Source organism: Neopsephotus bourkii, unplaced genomic scaffold (genome assembly GCF_033783945.1).
Source record: "Neopsephotus bourkii isolate Nb327-2 ecotype Australia unplaced genomic scaffold, CSIRO-AGI_Nbou_v1 NB_1445, whole genome shotgun sequence".
In the NCBI taxonomy this organism is placed as follows: Eukaryota; Metazoa; Chordata; class Aves; order Psittaciformes; family Psittacidae; genus Neopsephotus; species Neopsephotus bourkii.
In genome coordinates this window covers 249,305-271,191 of record NW_026901922.1, presented here as the reverse complement: position 1 = coordinate 271,191, position 21,887 = coordinate 249,305, and the positions used below count along the sequence as shown (strand labels likewise).

The window sequence follows — 21,887 nt, the reverse complement described above, 5'->3', positions numbered from 1 at the left end:
GAGTGCAAGGGACCAAAGCACAGGAGAGGAATGGGCAGGGAAGGACCAGGACGCACCAGGGTCCAACAGCTCAGGACTCACCGCAGTTCTTGCCGCTGATGAGTGACAGCTCGGATGCTTCTTTGCCCTTGGCTGCTCCCTTCCTCTTCCATGGCTCATGGAGCACACGGGGGGCTCAAAGCCTGTGCGGGACGAGGCTTCCAACACACAGCACGGCTGCACCGTGCTGAAGGCAACGTGTACGCCTGCTTTGAGCTATGGAGGGGAACCTTCCACACCCAGGTTCTCTGTTACCGGGGTGCTGCCGCATGGATGCCTTCCCTTTCTTCTTTACCCCTCTTTGGCCCCTCCAGCTTCGGCTCCAACCCGTCCACAGCCACCCCGCGCTCCCTCTTTGCCCACACAACCGCAGTCAGCAGCACCCCCCGGGGCGGAGCGGAGCCCCCCGCATCCTCAGCGCGGCCTCCGGGGCAGGGGAAGAAGCAGCAGCGATCGTGAGCGCCATTGATCACCCCTGGCCAGAGGCTCTCCTCGCACTGCGGCTCCTTACGGCACATTGGAGATCCAGGGCAAGGCCTCTAAAGGGGCAGGCTTGGAGCATCCGGTCCCCAACGCCGGGAGCCAGCGGGCAGGGGATGCCCCTGCGCCCGCCGACGGGGCTCGCCCTGCGCGCCGCCATAACTGCTCCTCCCGGGCTCGGTGCGCATGCGCCGCTCATTGACGGCGCGCCGGAGGGGCCAAAACGCGGCACCGCGAACGCCGGGCCCCAGCGTGTGGCACCCGGGAACACCCGGTGGAGCGACGACGGCGTTTCCTTACCGGGATATAACAGCGAGCGCGCAGCGCAAGGCCGCAGGAACGCAGCGCTATCACCGGCGAACAGCAGCGGGGACTGTAAGAGCTCCACCGCACATGCGTGGGGACCGGGCTGCAGTACCGAATTCTGACCACGGGGTGGCAGCAGCAAAAGGCGCTCAGCGCCACCGCGCCCCTTCGCCTGCAGTACCGAGGTTTGGCCACAGGATGGCAGCAGCGAGGAGAGCCCGGCGCCACACCGCGCCTCCACCACCTGCAGTACCGAGGTTTGGCCGCAGGATGGCAGCACCCGCCCGCTCGCTCGGTACCGCGGGGGCTCCCCAGTCCTGTTCACACCCTCCGGGGGCAGCAGCTCCTTTACTGTAGGGGACGGGGCTGATGCTTCCCTGCCCCTTTCCCGTATCCCTGCTCCAACACTCGCTGCCTCCGCACCAAAACCCATTCCAGGCCTTTGCCTCTGGTGGCAGAACAAATGGGGGGCTGTTCCGGCCCTGCTCCCCAAGCACAGAGGCACGGACATGGTCAAGATGCTACCGAGCCGATGACCATAGCTGGCGGTTCCAGCTGTGCTGCAGACGGGAGTGAAGCTCTGCACCCCTGCCACTGCTGCCACAGTGCCACCAGCATGGCAATCCACCCTCACTTTGGCACCTGTAAGTCCAGAGAGGCACTATGCAGATGGAGGTTCAGGTTCCAGTGTGGTATGTCTGCCTTCCTTTAGCTGCTTTATTCCCTTATAGGGTTTGACTTACGTAGCCTTGTTGTCACCAAGAGGCCATTTCCACAGTGCTCCTGCAGGAGGGACGGGGCTCAGAACCATCAAAACCCACCCAGAAACCACAGAAACGCCTCCGAGCAGTCCCAAACCACCCTGGAGACCCTGCAATGAGTCCCCTGTGCTTGCTGCAGTGCCAAGGGGGTGGCCCCATGGCAAAAACCAAAGCCCAGAGCAGCCAAGATGAAAGAAAAGCTTTGGATCCAAACTTAGCCCCATAGGCACTGAGACAGGGCCTCCATTGGCGTCACTGTCGCTGGACCCCCAGGAGGTTCCTCCCTGCACCCCTTCAATGGGCATCCCTATGTGGTTGGATCCCCAGCCCCAAGGCAGGGCAGGAGATCTCGGTCCCAGGGCGAGGGTTAGAGGGAGCTCCTGGCACAGGGGTCCAGCTCGGAGCCCACCTGCAGGGGTAAAGAAGCACACGGCTCACGCTCCCCTGAGAAAGGGTTTAATGGGGAGGGGAGGCACTGCTGCCCCTGCAAAGGGCTGGGGGGGATGCTGCAGGGGACACCCACATATACACACTATGTACAGAGCCCCAGCTCCCTGCCGCCATCCCTGTGCTGGGGACCTGCCTCCCCTTCTCCCTCCTTGAGCAGGTAGAGGGGAGAGGCACGGGTTTGCCAAGCAAGGAGTGACCCCGGTCCTAGCAAAGACTGGGCTGTAAGGGGTGGACAATGGGAACACGGGGACGGCGCCTGCCCGCACCCCTGGGAAGGGTGGAACTCTTTGGTTTCGACATTAAGGCTGCACAGGGCCACTGCTTCCAAAGGGCCAGCAAGGTTCCAGGCACTGGGAACGGAACCGCTCGGTGGCACCATTCCCCCCCCAAGACGTGACCTGAAGCACCCAACCGGGGCTGGGGCTGGGCCTCAACAATGCCCCCCTCCCCACACATCCGCATGCCAGAAGGACCCAAACGTGTCTGGGGTCCCCCCCCCCCCAAATCCCCTGCCTTGCAGATGTGCCCACCTGATGCCCGCCACCTCCTGCTTAAGACAGGGAGTTGAGGAAATGGCTTTCCCCTGCCAGAGTGCTGAGCATGGAGCTCATGTCCCCCACAGCCATGTTGGCACCCCCAGGTGCAGGCAGCAGAGCCCCGGCAGGGCTCGGGGGCCCCGGCAGCAGCGCCGGCAGCTCCGGTTCCTCCACGATGGCAGCGAAGTCCAGGTGCGTGTTCTCCAGGTCCAAGGAGTCCAGGCTGTTGGCCACTTGCTCCCCCGAATCCAGGTAGTGACACGAGCTGCCTTTGAGCCCTTCCATGCTCCCCCCATAATGCCCAGCACCCCCACAGCTCGCTGCCATTTGGCCCAGCACCTTATGCCCCCCTTTGCCCATGTGGGTGCCCTGGGCTGGGTAATAATGCAGGGCATTACTGGGCCCCTCAAGCGTGGGGCGGGCAGGGAGCAGGCGATGCCCCCGCCGGGAGCTGGCTTCCATTGCCTCATAGGAATGGCTTGGCTGGGGCAGGTGCCCTGTGTAGTTCAGGTTGTTGGGGTGCCCTTGGGGTTTAGGGCCGCCGGGGGGATGCGGCCCCAGCTCAGGGTTGAAGCATGGGGCATGCAGGAGGTGCGGGGGCTCTGGCAGAGCCTGCGGGTTCTCGGCTTTGGGTTGGTACCCGGAGCACTTGGGGGTGAGGTACAGCGGTGCCTGCATGGCTTGGCACTGCCCGGGCTCGGTGCCCAGGCGTGGGGCAGCCTCCCCTCCCTTGGGGGCTGCTTGGGCTCCCCACATCAGTGCCTGCTGGGCCTGCACATAGCTCCGGACCATCACCTCCTTGCTGTGCATGGTGGGGGTCTGGTCTCTTCTCCCGCTCGGGCTCAACATGCCCATGTAACCGATGGGCGCCTGCTCCTCAGGCTGGAAACCTCCGTGCCCTGCGTTCATGGCTTGGCCAAACGATGCCGGAGGCTGCAGGTGCCCGGCAAGTTTGGGGTTCTGGCAAGGAGCAAGCGCCGGGCTAGGGGCTGGGTACCGCTGCTCTGATTTGATCTGCAGTCGGTTGAGCCGGTGCCCCCCGGGGTACCCGTTGTCCTGGCACGAGCTCACAAGCCTGGGCTGCTGCCCGCAAGCACCGGGCAGTTGGTACTCGGTGCTCTGATGGTGAAAGGGTGACCCAGACATGGCACTGACCCCGGGCTGCCCTGAGCTCATGTCCAGATTGCTTTGGGGATGCTCATCCCACGGCGCAGGCACGGTGCCGGCGCCAGCGTGCATCGTGGTGAAGTGCTGGTTCACCTGGCACTGAGGGAGGGAGAACTCAGGCTGCAGCAAACCCTCCTCCTCCATGTCCCTGTGGCCTCCTCCCGGGTTCAGCTGCAGGCACGCCGCGGTCCGGTGGCTGCTGCCATAGGCGCCTTCACACTGGAGCTCCGCGCCCGGCCTATGGCACGGGAAGCTTTCCTGGGGGTAGTCCAAGTACTGCTCCATCCCCGCCAAGGCAGGCTCCGTGCCTGGGCCCTCCAGGAAGACGTTCTCAGTGATGCTGGGCGGGCGCGGGGAGAAGCCTCGGCTCTGCAGGCCGGCATCGGAGCCCCCCAAGGGCTGCAGCGCGGCTCTGCCCGCACCGGGGGCATTGACGTTGCCCGCGCTCTTGAAGCGCTGCACCCTGGGCGCAGCGGGAGCGATGGCCACGCTCCGGGAAGGGTCGCTGGCCCGGCGCACGCCGCCCCGAGGCACCGAGGGATGGGGAGCGGCACCCACATCACCAGGGGAGTCATTGGCACTGTGCCTCCGCAGCAGCCCATTGGCGAGGAAGCGGGGTTCCGCTGGCACAGCGCAGTCCGCACCGAAGCTGCTGTGGGCACCCATGGGCACCCGCTCCACGCTGGGCAGCGGGGTCGGGGGGGGACCGCCTGTGGCCGCGGCGTATTTGGCCTTGAGTCGGTAGCGCTGGGCTGGGGTAAGGCTGCCCACCCCCGGCAGCCCCCCACCGTGGCTGGCATCGCTGGAGCGTCGGGATCCATCCGGAGAGATGGGGTCGTAGCCATCGGCCAGGGCTGTGGCGCCGGGCATGGCCCCGGCCTCGCCGGGCGGGTACGGGCCGGGCAGGTACGGGGACACCAGGGACGAGCGGCGGCTCACGGTGTAGGCTGAGCTCACGGTGCTGGTGCCGCTGCTGCGGCGCTCGCTCAGAGCCGTGCCCATCCCTGCTGCGGCCAGAGCCGCGAGGCGCCGGTGAGAGGCGGCCACCGGCGGCCTGGGCATCCCGGGCATCTCCCCTGGAAAGGAAAGGAGGAGATGGGACAAGGGGCACGTTGCCATGCGGCCACCTCCAGGAGCAGGATGTGGCCTCTTCATGGTCAGTGCCTGGCTAGGACAGGAGGCAAGAAAGAGGGGGGAAGATCGTTTAGAAGCAATGAGGTTGGAAAAGACCTTTAGGACCGAGTCCATGGATGGGATGGGGGGTCCACCACTAGTGAAAGGGAGGTGTGGAAACCTCTCTGGCTGCAAACCAGACTCCTCTCGGCATGGGACCGGCCCCGTATCTGGGGGGGGGGACCACAATCTCACCGGCTCCGGGGATAGGTGGCAAATTCAGGCCCTTGGGAGCTGCTGGCTTCCTCATCTGCTTCAGTTTGTCAATGCGAAGGTTCTCCAGCTTGTGGAGGGCCATGAGCCCCGAGGTGCCCATGGGCTCGCCGGGCGCATCCTCCAGTGTGGACAGGTCCTCGTAGCTGCCGCCGGCGTTGCCGGCCATCTCCACCCCGCTGTCGTTGTTGGTGGTGCTGCCGAGGGGGGAATGGCCGCTGCTGCACGATGACTGCGCGCCAGGGCTGGGCTGGGGCTTCTAGGGGGGACCCAAAGACATGAATCAAGGAGAAGGGGGTCAGACACCCACTGAGAGACAGGGGGAGACGACCCCCATCTCATTAGTTGAGAGTCCAGCACAGGGCAACTGGGATGCTGAAGGGAGTGGAGCATCTCCCTTATGAGGAGAGACTGAGGGAGCTGGGTCTCTATAGTTTGGAGAAGAGGAGACTGAGGGGTGACCTTATTAGTGTATATAAATATATAAAGGGGGAGTGTCCCGAGGATGGAGCCAGGCTCTTCCCAGTGGCAAACAATGATAGGACAAGGGGCAATGGGTGCAAACTGGAACACAAGAGGTTCCACTCAAACTCCTTCTCAGTGAGGTGACAGAACACTGGACCAGGCTGCCCAGGGAGGCTGTGGGGTCTCCTTCTCTGGAGGCATTCAAAACCCGATCCTGTGTAACCTTATCTGGGTGTTCCTGCTCCATAGGGGGATTGGAGTGGATGAGCTCTTGAGGTCCCTTCCAATCTCTAACATACTGGGATACTGTGACCCCCCTCCCATGCAACCCCACCAGCTCCTTACCAAGGCCAAGTCAGGCACCAAGAGTTTGCCATCATCCTTTTGGGCTTCGGTGGGGCCGTTTGTGTCCTTCTCCTGCTTCATGTCTGTGGGGCCACCGGGGGTGGGCAGGGCCCGCCCCGGCACCGTGTCCCCCCGGTGCTTCTTGGTGACGTGGGCATCGGGGCCGTGCACCGTCTTCACGTGCTTGCGCAGCGAGCTGGGGTCCGTGTAGCGCTTGGTGCAGCCCGGGATCTTGCACACGTAGGGCTTCTGTCAGGGCACAGGGGGGTAAAGGTGTCAGCGCTGACCAGAGAGCCCTGGGCATGCAAGAAATACCCCCCCAACCCCTCTGAAACAAGCCCAAGGATGGAGGGTAGGGAGGGAGCCAAGAGGATGAGTCCCCTTTGGATGGGGGATGACGATGCTACAGTGGGGACTTGGAGGAGGTCATAGGGGAGCTGATGAAGAACACAAGGAGCGCTCCTGAGGAGGGGTTAAAGGGACCCTGGTGGGAATGCAGGTGATGGAGGGAAGGACCAGGGGGCATCTATTAGAGCACACAAAGGACACAGGGAGTTTTCAGAGCACTGGACCACACAGGGAGCGCAAAGGGGTGCAGAGAGCCCCGGGCAGGTCAGTACCTCATTGGAGTGAGTGCGGTTCTGGTGCTTGGCCCGGTCAGAAGCGTTGGAGAAGGCCTTGTTGCAGCCCTCGTGTTCGCACACGTAGGGTTTCTCCCCCGTGTGTGAGCGCAGGTGGGTCTTGAGGTTCTCCAGGCGCGAGTAGGCTTTGTTACAGCCCTCAAACTGTGTGGGCAAGGAGGGTGAGAGGGGGCATGCACCTCGAACGGAGCCTGTACCGCATCGCCCCGCTGTGCTGTAGCCAAGCCTTGCTCTGTACCCCGTTACCTTGGGGGCGTTTCTGCTGTGGCACTGATTGTACAGGCTCTGAGCTGCCACACGTGAGCTCCATCATGGAACCATGGAACGGTTTGGGTTGGAAAGGACCTCAAGATCATCCAGTTCCAACCCCCAGGGACACCTCCCACTAAACCACATCACCCAAGGCTCTGCCAACCTGGCCTTGAACACTGCCAGGGATGGAGCATCCACAACTTCCTTGGGCACCCATTCCAGTGCCTCAGCACCCTCACAGGGACGAACTCCATCCTTATCCCCAACCTCATGCACCACCATGCTCATGTCCCACCTCATTTTCCCCATCAATGCCATAGCTCCCACCCTGCCCTGAGCTGTGCCAAGGGCTGAGGCGTTGCAAGGGCCCTTTGCCAGCTCACCGTGCACTTGTGGGGTTTCTCGCCCGTGTGCCGCCGCATGTGCACCACCAGCATGTACTGGGCCTTGAAGGGTCTCTGCTCCCGGGAGCACGCTGCCCAGTGGCACACGAACTCCTTCTTCTCCCCGTGGATGTGTTCGTTGTTGATGTGCTGAGGAGAGAGGGGCATCACTGGTGGCAACCAGAGCTTCAGGCAGATAGAGGTGCCAAGAGAATACTGCGAGAGAATGGGCAGAGAGGGACTGGGATGGTGGCTGGAGACACCAGGGGATGGGCAGAACCAGGGTGGTCAGATGCTATCTACCAGTGGATACAGGAGATGGTCTGGGGCTATTCTGGGAGGACCAAGAGAAGACACAGGTGGCCTGAGGTGTGGTGAAGGGGATATAGAATCATAGACAAGTTAGGGTTGGAAAGGACCTTCAGATCATTCAGTTCCAACCTATAGCACAGCTATATAGGGTAGTTGTAATGTCTGTAGGGAGACAGAGAGCAAAGGAGGGAGTCTGGATGCATCGGTGGTCCACGAGAGCTGCCACAGGCATGAGGAAGGATGTACCCCTTAGGGACATGGCATGGGAGGGTCCCAAGAAGTGGAGGATGCAAATCCTTCCATTCCTAGGGGCCACTTCCAACATCGTGCAAGTGTGGTGAGCAGCTCAATACAGGAGGGTAGGAGCTGTGGGTGCACAAAGGGGGGAGGACACCCAGAAGCCTGAGGGCATCCTCTGGGCCGGTGTATACCCAGGCAGGACCCAACTCACATGCACGAGCTGCTCCTGCGTGTCGAACTCCTTGGCACAGCCATCCCAGTAGCAATTGGTTTCGTACACAGCCTCAGACTCGGGTTTCCCATCCTCCTTGTCCAGATCTTCGCGAGCATCCACCATCCCCAGCAAGGGGTCCTGGGGGAGCACAGTACCCCGAGGTACACGCTCCTGTTACTGAGAGTGGTGCCAGGGGGAAGTGGGGGGGGTCTCAAGGTTTGGGCAGTACCTGGGTGCCTGTGGAAGCTGGACTGGAGATGTCACCCTCGGATCTCTCCTCTGGGTATTTGACAGCCAAGGGGCTGCTCAGGCTCCACTCCAGCTTCAGTTGCTACCAGGGCAGGGGGAAAGCAGTCAGCACCGGGATGCTCACTGGACCACCGCTGACACGGGCGCAAGGGCCCCTTACCTGGCACTGTTTGAGGGTCCCACGAGCTGGGGTGTGATGCAGGAGCCCTGGCCAGGTGGACAGGGGTTCATGGGAGCTACACGGTGGTGGTGGTGCTGCGGTGTGGCTGTAAAGGTGGCCTTGGCCCTTCTGCTGAGCCGGGGGACTCTGATACCCCAGCGATGGGCTGCAACGAGCGAGAGGGATGAGCAGGTGACACGGTCCCACCTTCCCTACCCCTCATCCCTGTCGCCAGGCATTCCCCAAGCTGGGAATCGGCATTCAGGCTCCCAGCCTGACCGGCTGCATGCACGGTGCCCACCTGATGGTGCTGATGGAGAGGTGGCCATAGGAGCCACTGGCGGAGGCACAGCGGGAGTTGATGAAGGCGACGAGGGAGTTGGGTGAGGTGCGGATGACGGTCTGCAGGTCAATGCTGGAGTCCGACAGCGGGGAGATGGACAGGGCCCGCTTCTTGCCCAGCTTGCCTGCAGCACGGGGCGTTGAGAACCGTGAGCCTGGGATGGCAGCAAAGAGGGGGGGTCTCCCCTCAGTATGGGTCCTAGGAGGCTGAAGAAACCCCCAGGGACACAATCCTGGTGCATTGGAACCTAAAGGAGTACCCTGGCTGTGCTAGTTAGCTTCTGGTTTAGAATGGAATGGGGTATTCCAAATGGAAGGGACTACAGTGATCATCTGGTCCAGATGCCTGACCAGTTTGGGGCTGGAGAACCCAACGCCTGCCCAAGGCACTTACCATCAGCACTGTGGTGCTCGGTTCCTGGCACCAACCCATAACCACGGTGACCACTCATAAGGTTTGACTGATGGCATAAGGGGAAATCGAGTCCTGGCAGGGGCGAGGAGAAAGATGGGAAGAGCATAAGGGTGGGTGGCACAAGGGGGAAGGAAGCCCCTTGAGCACCCCTGAGCCCAAGCACTGAATCTGAAGCCGGATGCTCCTCAGGTGCCAGGATGAGGGGGGATGCGACCGACCTGGTGGTCCCGGGGCACCTGGAGCTATTCCATGGGGCGGGCGCAGGCAGCAGCGCTCGGCGTAGCCGCTGCCCGGGGGGCTGACGGGGTTGAACATCTCTCGGTGGAGCCTGCCCAGGCTCAGGAGCGCATCGGGTCCTCGCTGCGGGGCTGGAGCCGGCGGGCGCCTGAAGCAGGGAGGACAAGGGTGGGATGCGCGCCCCGCGCCCGCCAGGGAGCGCCGCAGCACCGCGCCCCGCATCCGCACCCCGCATCCGTACCCCGCATCCGTACCCGCACCCCGCGCCCGTATCCGCACCGCGCATCCATACCCGCTCCCCGCATCCGTACCTGCACCCCCGCGCCCTTATCTGCACCACGCATCCGTACCTGCACCCCGCATCCGTACCCACACCCCGCATCCGTACCTGCACCCCGCGCCCGTATCCGCACCCCGCATCCGCACCCGCACCCTAAAAGCTCCCTGCGTGCCCCTGCCCTCACCCTCTGTGCCCCCCCCGCAGACCCTGCCCCACTGCCGAGGGGGCACTGCCAAGGTGAGGAGGGAGGGTCGGTGACAACAGGGAAACGGCGTCACCCGCATCTTGGGGCACAGACACGAACATCGAGGGGCCCAAGCACAGGAACCGGGCTTAGGGACCACCTGACTCAGCTCTGGGGACCCCCCCCTGCCATAGTGGCCCCTGGCCTTTACTTTCCCTTGCTCCCTCCCGCATGCAGACACCCTGGTGCTCCCCTCCCATCAGGGTGCGGTGCCTCCCCCCGCCCTGAGGGCTCCCACTTTCTCTCTGGAGCCGGGGGGAGGCGGGGGGGGCATTCCCCACACTTTGCTGGATGTTCCTGGAAGGAAGAAGGGGATGGTGCAAGAGGAGATGCCTGTGGGGCCAGGGCGCAGCCCCCACCGCATCCCTCTCCTCCTCTGCTGACACCGCAGAGACATAAACCATGCAGAAGGCTGCATGCCTCTGGTGGGCTGGGTGGGGACAGGAGGTCCAAGCCACGGGGGTTCTGTATCACCACAGCCACCCGGCTCCACCACCCTCTCCAAAGCAAGTCTGTGTCCCCAGGCACCTCAAGGCACGAGCACAGGGCACTTAACGCACCCTCAGCACAAGGACCACGGTACAGACCAAACCGTTGCTGCCTCTGACGGCTTGGCACAAGCAGTGATGCGGTTGTAGGGTCGCCCATCACGCAGCCCCCCGGATACTGACTTAGCAAGGTGCCCTCCTGCTCGGTGCTGTACTGCAACAACAGTGTCTGTTGCAGGAGGGGTGGACCACACACACGTGCACCCACACACCCGCAGGTGTCAAACCTGCGAGCCCTAACTGCCAAGCATGGACGCTTAGAACCATTCTCGGTCCCAGGACCCACGCTCTGCCCTCCTCAATGGGTCCCTGCAGCATCAGCACGTCCCACCCAGCCCTGCCTTGCCTCTTGGTCCCCACCCTGCCTGCAGGTGAAAACCCTGCCCTGTCCCACCCTCCATCGCAGCCCTGCCCACAGGGCACGATCGCATCCCTGCCTGCAGGTTCCTGTCCTCTGCCTGGGTCTCGCTTCCGCTCATCTCCAACCATGGCTGCACCTTCGGGTCCCAGCCTACATCTCCATCCCCTCCCATGGGCACTGTCCTGCCCCAACATCCCCGAGGGCTTGCATGAAGGACGGGAGCTCTGCAAGGAGGAACAAGCGCAGGGTGGGTGGCACTGGGAACAAGGTCTCCTGTCCCCTCAGCCTCCCCCCTTTGAGAGACCCCAAACAAGGGGTCTGGGGCACTGGGAGCCCCTCACCCCGCTGGGAACGGTGCTGGGCTGCGTTTGGAGCACGAGGGGGCGAGGGGGGCTGCAATTCTTCCGCATGAGTTGCCCCTTTGAAAGCTCGTCTCGGGGCTTTGTGCGAGTGTCAGCCAGGAAGAATGGGGCAGGGGGGGCAGCAGGGCAGGCAAAGAGGGAGGGAGGAACCCGGGAAGGTGATGTGATGCTGGGGACAGGCAGGGGGAAGAGGAATGAGACTATGGGGAAGGGGGGAGCAGAGGAGGAGCCTCTTACCTGCCCATTGAAGCTGGGCCTTGATGCAAAGCCTGGGGAGTAGCTGCAGGGGAAGGCTCCCATCTGCCCCCCCCCAAATCTAACCAAGCCCCTCACAGAACCCTGTCCTGTTTTGGAGTCTCTGCACACAGCCATCCACCTGTATGCACAGGGTGCATGAAGATGCATTTGCACCTATCCAGAGAGCAGCTGGGAGATGATGGGGATGGGCTGGAGACCAGCAAAGCCAAAGCCCCATCATCTCCCCTGCCTGAGAACCATCACCTGAGCTCCTGCAATCTGGGCCCATCACCAGCTCCTCACTCAAGTGAGAGCCCAAAGAGGAGGGGGCTGCAGCACCAGTGGGATGGGGGCGGCTCTGCCCTGGGCCCAGCTGGTCCTGAGCTCCAGGCAGAGGGGGCACCATGTGTGGGGCATCTCCTGCTTCCAGGACCAGGCTTAGTTCACCCATCACCTTTGTGATGTCCTCTCTCCCTTGCTGTTAGCTTCATTTCATGCTATGCCATGCCTGGCACGTGCTATACCGCACACATGAGCACATGTGTACACCCCTGCAGAGCGACCACCATGCGAATCCCCTGCCTACCCCTAGTCCCTGCCCACCCGGCTCCAAGCGGGATGGTCGGGGTCGTGCAGTGCCAAGGCAGCTTCTGCTCCCAAGGGAGGAGTTTGGCAGGGAGACCCAGCCTGCAAGGGCAGCCTGGAGGCAGCGGGCGCAGGATGGCAGTGACCCAGCTCCCCAGGATGCCACACGTTTCCCTTGCCAAGCACCAGCATGGTGGGGTGGCTATGCAAGGCAGAAAGCATCAACCCCCCAACAAGTCCCATCTACTCTCCCCAGTGCAAAGCTTCCACAGGGCATGGGGGGCAGAAAGCATCAAGGTCCCCCAAGCCCCAGCAGCTCCCCTCAATCCAAAGGATCCACAGTGGATGGGGGGGGGGGGGGACAGAAGCCATCAAGGCCCCCCAAGTCCCACCTACTCCCCCCAACCCAAAGACTCCACAGGGGATGGGGGGGGCAGAAAGCATCACGACCCCCCATGTCCCACCTACTCCCCTCAGTGCAAACGCTCCACAGTGGACGGGGGGGGCAGAAAGCATTATGGCCCCCCAGGCCCCATCTACTCCCCCCAGTCCAAAGAGTCCACAGGGCATGGGGTGGGGGGGGACAGAAAGCATCAAGGCCCCCACAAGTCCCTGCTGCTCCCCTCAATGGAAAGAGTCCACAGGGCACGGGGGGAGCCAAAAGCATCAAGGCCCCCCGAAGTCCCAGGAGCTCCCCCCAATCCAAAGGATTCACAGTGGATGGGGGGGCAGAAAGCATCAAGGCCCCCCCAAGTCCGTGCTGCTCCCCTCAATGCAAAGGGTCCACATGGCATGGGGGGGACGACAATGACACAGAAAGCATCAAGGCCCCCCAAGTCCCATCTACTCCCCCCAGTCCAAAGGATTCACAGTGGATGGGGGGGGGGCAGAAAGCATCAAGCCCCCCCCAAGTCCCCGCTGCTCCCCCCAACCCAAAGGATTCACAGTGGATGGGGGGGGCAGAAAGCACCAACCCCCCCCCCAAGTCCCCGCTGCTCCCCCCAACCCAAAGCATCCCCAGGGGCTCCCCGGACCCCATCGCGCCCCTTTGGCAGGGGAAGCAGGAGGGGGCCGGCGGCGCGGGGGGGAGCCAATGGGAGCGGGCCGGCGGCTCGCCCACCGCGGCGCTGCCTCCCCCGCCCGCCGCGCAGCGCCGCGGCCCACCCAAGTCGCAGCCTATGGGCATGAATGCGAGCGCCGGGCGCAGCCGGGATGCGGGGAAGCTTCCCTCGGCCTCCTCCTGCCAAGAAACTCAAACCGAAGCGCATTCCTGCTCCCCTCTGCCAAGAAAACACGGAGAGCAGCCAGCGGCGCCTGCCGTCGGAGCGGGGGCCGGCTCCAGAGCCTGAGCGCCGGCGCAGGAGGGGGTCAGGACTGGCCATCCATCCATCCATCCCCCCCCCCAACTCCTCCTTCCTCCCACCCCAGCTCCTTGCCTTTTATTTCCTGCAAACACATCTAAAATGTGTCATCTGGCTCCAGTTTCCTGAGGACACTGGGGAGCAGGGAAGGGGAGAAAGGGAAGGAGGCAGAGAGGGGGAAGGAGATGGAAGAGGGTTGTAGCATGGGATGGCAGCGCTGATGGGTGGTGGGGCAGGGGTGGTAGGAAGGATGAGACACCCATAGCATCCTTGGGGGACCTGGTTGTGTGCGCACCCAACACACGCTGCAGCGGGGCTGACCCCCAGCCCAGCTCCCACCTCGCACCAGGGATGCTCCTGGCTCCCGACCAGCCCCTGGTCCATGCAGCCCGCAGCAGTGGGTGCCGTGTGGCACAGCGGGGTGGCTGCCACCCAGCCCAGCACAGAGGAGAGGCAGGGGTCCCTGTCTGCGCCCCGGCATTGATCCCATCGCCTCCTGCCCCGGGCCCAGCCCCGGTAGGGTTAACCACGCTGGAGTCCCACTGTGGAGGAATGTGATGTCAGGGTTGGATTAGCCCATGCGGCCTCCATCCCAGCCACGATCCCAGCCCATAGACCAGCAGCGCTGAGCTGTGTGTGGCACAATCCATCAACCCGCCCAGCACAGCCCCCAGCATGGGGGGCCTGGAGGAGGGCTCTGTGTGTGCATGCATGGGGGCATCTGGGTTTCTGTAAGCACGAGCTTGGCCATATGTGTCTGCATGTGCGGAGAGGGGTTTGTGCTTATGTGCATGTTCAGAGGGGGGGGGCATGCTTGTGTGTATGTACACACAGATGTGTTTGCATGTGTGCTTGTCTACATAGGAGTGGGATGTTCCTATGTGCATGTGGGGAGCTACAGCGTCTTTGCAGGCCCATTCCCCCCAAGCCCTCACGCGCTGATGAAGCAGAGAAAGGCAGAGAGCAGGACCCAGCAGCACAGCAGGGGCTGGGGAGGGGGGGGGCACCCCAAGAAGCCCCCACTGCACATCCTTTTCACCCCCTAAGGAGAGGTGGGCTCTAGCCCCATGATAGGCAAAGCACTGAGCCCTCATCTCTACCGCCTCCTGACCCCAGGTCAGCCACATGCCCAATTGGTTTAACCCTCTAAGGCCTTAGGGAAAACACTGATCCGGCTCCGGATCTGCCCCCCTGCACCGGGGCAGCGGCTCAGGCAGCAGCTCTGCATGCACAGAGCAGAGCACACGGCACAGGCTGCAGCAACGCAGCTGCAAGAGAGCGGCTGGGAGCCCCTGTGGCCATGCAGGACCAAGGGGACACACGGCAGGGCAGGGAGGGTATGGTAGGATCAATGCTCCTCCAAGCCACGGTGCCTCCTGCCCTCGGTGCAGCCTGAGCCAGCACCCAGGGGAAGGCACTGGCAGGCAGAGATGCTGAAATTCCCCCTTGGAAAAAGCCCCTTTCCCTGCCCTGGGAGCGGGTTGGAGCCAAGGCGGTGCAGTCTGCACAGGGAAGCTGCACCCCCTGAACCCCACGAGCTTTCCCATCTCTGCCTCCAGCAGCAGGGATGCGCAGACCTCCCGCCCAGCCGCCTCGCTATGCGTCTGACCCCACTGTTAGGCCAGGCTTTAGGGCGAGCCCAAGCTCCTCTGCATGGGGCAGCTAATCTGCCCAGGACCGCAGCTGCCACAAAGCACATTGCTTCAGGTTCAGGGGGTCTGAAAGGGGACGATCCAGGGTCATGAACCCATGCTGGTGTGAGCTGCCAAGCCCGTTCCAAGGTGGTCCCTTGCCTGGAAAAGATGAGGCAGGGAAGAACCGACTTCATCCATGGAGGGAAGGGCAGATCCATCCGTGCCAGAAGAGATGCAGGACATCCTCCGCTCCCCCCCTTCTCCAGCCCATGCTGCCACCTTCATTCCCCACCCCATCCCATTATTCCTCTCTGCCCTCCACATCACTTCCAGTACGGACCAGCACACCCATCCCTCCAGCATCCCAGCCCTGTGCAAGCCACCGTGCACCACCACCCCTGCACCTCATCTCAGCAGGGGGCCAAACAATCCAGCCCCTCGCTCCCACATGCATCCACACCCACTCAGGACCAGGCACTGACATGCCTTTAGACACGTTAACACACGCTAACACACGTGTGCTTGGGGAAGAGGGGAACTCAGGGCTGCAGTGGCTCCCAGGGCAGAGGCCAGGGTGGGAGCTCCGTGCTCCCTGGGCCTGTTTCCCCCCCTCAACCACAAGCCGAGCCGCTCAGGAAGCCGTGGCGAGCAGGGCAGGAGCGGTGGTGCTCGCTAGGTGGTCCCAGGGCAGGCAGGCGATTGTCATGGGCTCGCATGGTATTTGCTTTGGCTGCCAGCGCACTCACGCTTAACCCCTGCCAATTGCTCACATGAAGCCATTTCCCTGGCCCCTGCCTCGGCTGGGGTAAGGTTTTGGGGTGAGGGTAAAGGGGGGCACACACGGCAGCAGCTGCTCCATGGAATTTTTATGTTTCCCCTTCCCTTCGCAGTGCTGGAGGGAAGCAGCAAAATGGAACATGTGGGACCCATAAAAGCCCGGCTCTGAGTCATGGCTGCGGGAGCCCCTGCCAGGCCCTGTTCCTCCCCATGGCATCGAGGCATCGTCCCCAACCCAGCCCCATGGAGGGGCACCCCCAGAACAGGGGATGCGGGGCAGGGGTCCCTGTTGTCCCAAGGGAGAGGAGGCATCGCCCCCTCACTGTGCTCAGTGGGGCTCACAGAGCCTGCTCCATCCTGTAGGATCCCTCTGAAGATGGGGAGAGGAGGATGCGCAGGAGCTGGCAGAGACCTCAGCAGCGTTAAAGGGGTCTATAGACAACAGCAACCCCTTCTAATCTGGGGAACTGCCTGTCTCTTGATGCACCAAGGGCAGGGCGAGGGGAGCTCAGCACAGGGGGATGTAGGGAGCATAAACTGCTCCTCCTCTGGGGCAGGAGCCACCTCTGTCTGCCCAGAGGGGGTGGTGGGGCTGTTCCCCAATGTCCTCAGCAACCCCGTGCCTGATGGGACTCTTCAGGCTCTATGGGAGTATCTGCCACTGATAGAGGTGGGTGCTCAACCGCCTGCCTTCCTATTCCTTGGCTGGAGAGCTGTGATATCCACACATAGAGCCCCATCTCTGCCACCATGGGGGGCACCGAGCAGGGCTTTGCTCGCCCTGAATGAGGGTAGGAGTTGGCTGGTGGGATCGCACCACATCTGGAAGCATCCCCCCAGCCTCAGCCTCAAAGCTGGATGCAGCAGGGCTGAAATCTGACTCTGTTTTTGCTGCTTGTTCCCACTCGGAGGCAGCTATTTTATCAGCTGTTGGCCCTGTTGTTGTGCAGCTTCTGATGGGGTTTGATGTGCCGTAAGGATCGGGCTGGGAGCTCTGAGCATCCCTGGAGAAGAATCCCCTCCGTCTCACCCAGGACCCACCCAATGGGCCCGTTCCATTTATCAAATCACTGGGGTTTGGTCAAACACCAGCAAAAGCCATAAAGAGAAACTGAGGCACACGGAGAGAGGCTCCAGTGCTATGGAGGCAAGACACCAAGCAGGCAGACAACTGTACACACAGGTACGTATGTACACACACAAACAGGCCCCTCTGTACACATGTCCATAGGGGATGCTCTGGGTGTAGGAGGATTGTTCTCCCTTCTGACCAACTTCCATACACTTAAGGTTTCCCTCTTTTACTATGTCAGATGGACAAGAATAGGCCCAGTGGCCTGTGGAAGGAAGGAAAGACAATAGCAGGAATCCTTTAGTGAAAGCTGACAAGCCAAAAACAAAGCTGGAGAGGAGCTTAGGACAAGGGCTGGAGGAACAGGACAAGGGGAATGGCTTGAACCTGCCAGAGGGGAGACTGGGATGAGCTCTTAGGCAGAAGTTGTTCCCTGTGAGGGCGCTGGGACACTGGAATGGGCTGAACAGAGGAGGTTTGGATGCTCCATCCCATCAAGGCCAGGTTGGATGGGGGTTGGAGCAAGCTGCTCTAGCGGAAGGTGTCCCTGCCATGGCAGGGGATTGGAGATGGAGGAGCTTTAAGGTCTCTTCCAACCCAAACCCGTCTATGGTTCTATGATACGCAGTGCATGTGAACACGTTCATGTCCTGAGCTGCACCGTGTCACACATCCTCGAAGCATCCATCTTCCCTCCCCAGGCCCGAGCTCAACACCTGCCTCTCCTCGGGCTGCCCCAATACAACAGCACAAGGGACTGGTGTCGACTCACTCCCCCATTGGGAACCTCTGCTCCAGGGAGGTTCTGACTGCTCATCCAGATCCAGCACTGGGAGGGGAATACGGTGCTGAGCTGGTTCCACTGTCTCCCACCAGAACAGCTACAGGGGCCTGGGAGCCTTCATCTCCCAACCTGCTCCTGCTCCTGTGCTCGCCTTTGTGATGGAAAGGATGGAGCATGGGGGAGATGAGGAGCACTCCTTCAGGCACCCAGTGACTTGGCTACCAGCAGCCTCACAAGGGTGAGGGTACGCACTGGTGGGCTCAGGTCGGTATATGCCAGGCTCCTCAGAGGTGCCAGCATCCTTGGGAGCTGCGGAATTTGGGGATCCTACCAAGCACATGGACTTTGGCTGTGGATCTGCTGCAGGGTCTCAGTGTCCAACAGACTCCCCTCAAAGACCCTTGCTGGGTAACAGTGACCTGCAATGTGCTGGCAAAAGGCTGAAGGGAGGGTGAGAACAAACCAGCTCGCACTAAGCAGAGACATCTACATCAGACAAGAAGCTTTGAACACCCACAACAGCATGGAAGGGACAGTCAATGCCTTTGCCATCCCATGTTCACCACAGAGGCAGCTTCTGCATCAGCTGAACACAGCAGATGCAACCACAATGGGAAGTGTTCCTAGGTCTGAAACTTCATCCGGGTGCTTCCTCTTCCCTTTCCCTGCACCAAATCCCAGCGCCCAACCTCAGGACACTGCATCCACCAGCTCAGGTTTGCCACACGCAGCCTACAGAGCAGTCTGGGGGGGAAACTCCAGTATCTGGGTATCCAGAAGCATCCTCTGGGCCTCCACATCCCTTCCAGCACTGGGATGCGGCTGGAGCAGCCACTGCTCTCCCAAACCCCAAACACAGCATCACAAATGCCACAGCCGTCCCTCTGCCTTTAACCTTCCTGCACTCACTGAGGGCTTGGTGTGGTTTGGGGGTGCCTTGCTCTGGTCAGACCCGAAGTGGCTGCATAGGCTCAAGTTAGCTCATGCTCAGCTGCAAACAGGGCTGCCAGGTCTCCCAGTGCCCTGCACGGGGGCTCCTCACCCAACTCACCTGCCCCAGCCCCAGCTCTCTGAGTGCTAAAGCCAGCGGCAGCCCCTGTGCAAGCACGCTGGGGCCGCTCAGACCTGTCATAGCCAAGGACTCGAGGTGCTCCACAAGCAAGTGCAAAACCAGCTCTGCCTTCCCCCCCAAACCAGGTTACTTAAACTGAGCTCCCTGTCCCACGAAGGCTTGGACCTTTCAAGGTCCTTTCCAACCTGGGCTCTTCTATGGTTCCGGGTTTTCCCAGCGTGGGACGCTTCTGAGGCAGCCTCTGCTGCAGCCCACATGGGCAGGGAAGAAGCAGCCCCAGGGCCTATGGGATGAGGGTTGGGAAGCACCAGGGACTGGGGCATCTTGTCCTGGTTTCTGGGAGGCTCCTTGGGGTGCACGGATTCTCCTGGCCCACGTGGCTTGGCCGAGCTGTCAGGAGAGCAGGGGGACCCCCTTGTCCCAGCGCCAATTCCTCCTCTCCTCAGAGCCCTCCCAAGGTCCCGGGAGCAGCGGGTGCTGCTTGCGGGGATGCGCGGCCAACACGGCCGGGTGCGGGGGCCCACGAGGAGCCCAGGTACATCCCGCTGTGCCCATGGGTGGCCTGAGGCTGCAGCAGCGCGGCCGGCACCGCTCACCCTCGTGGGGACAGTCCCGTAGCTGCTGCGTCACTCGGGCCAAGGCTGCAGCTTCCACCCGCTCGGGACTCCCGGTCCAGCGCTCCCCACCCGCAGCGCTGGGAGCGCCTCGCTCCCTCCCGTGCTGCGAGGGGTCCCGGGGCCGGGGCTGCACCCACCCGGGGCACGAACGCGAGGGGACGGGACAGGGAGCGCGGCGGGGCCCGGGGGCTCTGCCCGGCCCTGGTCGAGGTTCCCCCCGCTCTCACCCCCCGCTCCCAGCGGGACGGGGCCCGGCGCGGCGCGGCGGAGCCTCTGGAGCCATCCCAGCTCCCTCGGGGAGCTCCGCACCCGCGGCCCCGACCCGCCGACGGCTCCTACCTCCGGGCGGCTCCGAGAGCGAGGCGGCGGGACCCGCGGCTCCGCGCTCCCTTCCCTTCCCTTCCCCCGGCTGCGGCTTGGTCCGGGCGAGAAGCGGCGCATCCAGGGGGGACCCCGGTGGGCGGGCGGGACGGGACGGGACGGGACGGCGCCCCCCGCACTTCCCGGCCCGCCCCGGGCTCCCGGGGAAAGTTACCGGAGCCCCCGCAAAGGCGGAGGAGGGGGGGGGGCCGCGTCCCGGCACTACCGGGCTGCGGGTCCCGCTCCGCCAACTCGGGCGGCGGCGCCGCCGGGAGCGCTCGGGACGGAGACCCCGGCCGGGAGCGCCGCCGGCTGCAGCCACCCCGAAAACCCGGGCTGGATCCTCCCGCGGGCGCGCACGCGGGACACGCGCACCCGCAGCGGGCCTGCACAGCCCCGCAGCCCCACGCGTGGGCACCCCTGTCCGCGCACGGGTGCACGGCACCCCGGGGCACCCACCGTGTGTCTTCGTGTGCACATCGGCACGGGCACAGGGGTGGGCGCACACACATGCACCTGTGTGTGGGTACAACGGGTACACACGTGGGACACACGCGCGTCCGTGTACACCCGTGAGCAAGAACACGCCAAGGAGGTTGTGCATGGGCAAACGGGCACACGTGCACCCCACATGCACAGGGCAATGCACGTGTGTGCATGCAGGATGCGCAGGCACCGGTTGACAGGGCCAGGGTCTCGCAGTCGCCCTAGGCCTTCACTGCATCAAGGGAGAGGTCAAAGGGTCTGGGGGCAGTGGGAGCAGACATAGGACCCCCCACGCTAACACCCCACAGCAGAGAAGTGCGGGCCCAGCACCTCCAGTAACCTGAGTACAGCGGGAGACCAAGACAAAGCCTGCCCCAGCACCCCAGCATCACTGAGTGGAGATCACCATCCAGAGTGCCAGACCCACCACGCAGCCAGAGCATCTATCCCTTAGGAGACCCTGGCATGGACAAGGGGAGCGGGTGCCTGAGGGAGGGACCACTAAGCCATCCATGACTGAGGACCACTGATGGCAGCTGGGCAGTTGCAACACGCAGCATCTCCGGGCCGGGCCACCCCGGAGCAGGACACTAAAGGCAGGGAGACAACGACCTCCGGGCCGAACATCCCCTCAACGGGACACCGGGGCAGCCCTAGTGCCTAAGCCAGGCAGTACTGGGCATTGCCTAACACTAACCATTAAACCTAATCCTAACCCTAACCCAAACCTAAACCCTAACCTTAGCCCTAACCCAAACCCAAACCAAAACCCTAACCATAACCCGAACCCTGATCCGAACCCTAACCCTAAGCCTAACCCTCACCCTAACCAACCCTAACCCAAACCCTAACCCAAACCCTAACCCAAACCCTCACCCTCACTCTCTGACTGCGGGAGCACGGGCAGCAGCAGCGGCTGGGGCAGGGACCGTGCTGGGGCAGGGACCGGCGCGGGGCAGCGCCTCCTGGTGGCGAGCGGAGGAGCAGCATCCCCGCTGCAGCACCCGGGCGGGCTCGGGCCCTGCCCCGGGGTGCGGCGGGGCCGTTCCGCCCCGTCCTCGCCTGGGGACCCCGCTCCCTCCTTGCTCTGCCTCTTCCCAAGGGCTCCCGCGGGCACAGAGCCTGCTAGGAGGGAGCTCCTGCCCTATCCTGTGCGTGCTCAGCTCCCCCGCTGATCCCGGGTACACTTCATGTAGGGACGTGGCTGTTCTCACCCTACCCCAGTGCTCAACTGCTCCTACCGGCTTCATCCTGCTCTCCGGAACGACACTGCCTGTGTCGTGCGACCCTCGAAGGGGAGGGGAGCTGTACCATGCACCCAGCCTGTCCTCAGAGCCTCTTAGCAGGATTACCCCTGCTCTGGGCACTATGCCTTGCATTAGCCTGTCCTCCCCATAACCCTGTGTGTCATCACGCACTGCAGGTGGCCAGTGCACCGCAGGGGTAGCTTCACAGCATGGACCATAGCACAACTCTAGGAAACGCCGTCTCCATTGGCTGCATGGGACCTCCAGTGGGGAAGATTGAAGAGACACCCCTCCATCCACTGGCACAAGGGGAAAACAGCTACAGGTGCCCCCAGGATGCTCTGATGGATGGAGTCCCATCCATCAGCCCTGTGAGGGCCAAGGTGCTGGGTGCAGGTGAAAGGCATTGCCTGCATCTCCGTTTTGTAATAGGCGTAAGCAGCTCAGCAGATTTACTCTTGAGCTGAGTGTGACCCCTGC

General features: G+C 62.8%; 2 protein-coding genes across 4 annotated transcripts in view; both read right to left on the bottom strand.

Annotated features, from left to right (window-relative positions):
* Window positions 1-21,887, bottom strand: part of ZNF740 (zinc finger protein 740) — a 37,944-nt gene that overhangs the window by 11,932 nt on the left and 4,125 nt on the right. The window lies entirely within an intron of this gene.
* GLI1 (GLI family zinc finger 1) lies at window positions 2,552-19,989 on the bottom strand. Its single transcript, XM_061368755.1, has 12 exons — window positions 19,654-19,989; window positions 9,362-9,528; window positions 9,123-9,215; window positions 8,688-8,883; window positions 8,387-8,552; window positions 8,207-8,308; window positions 7,975-8,115; window positions 7,212-7,361; window positions 6,556-6,720; window positions 5,936-6,184; window positions 5,108-5,384; window positions 2,552-4,815 (listed from the first exon to the last, which is right to left on the bottom strand). Exons 2-12 carry the CDS (start codon window positions 9,456-9,458, stop codon window positions 2,588-2,590), a joined length of 3,864 nt encoding a protein of 1,287 aa, XP_061224739.1. The 5' UTR covers window positions 9,459-9,528; window positions 19,654-19,989; the 3' UTR covers window positions 2,552-2,587.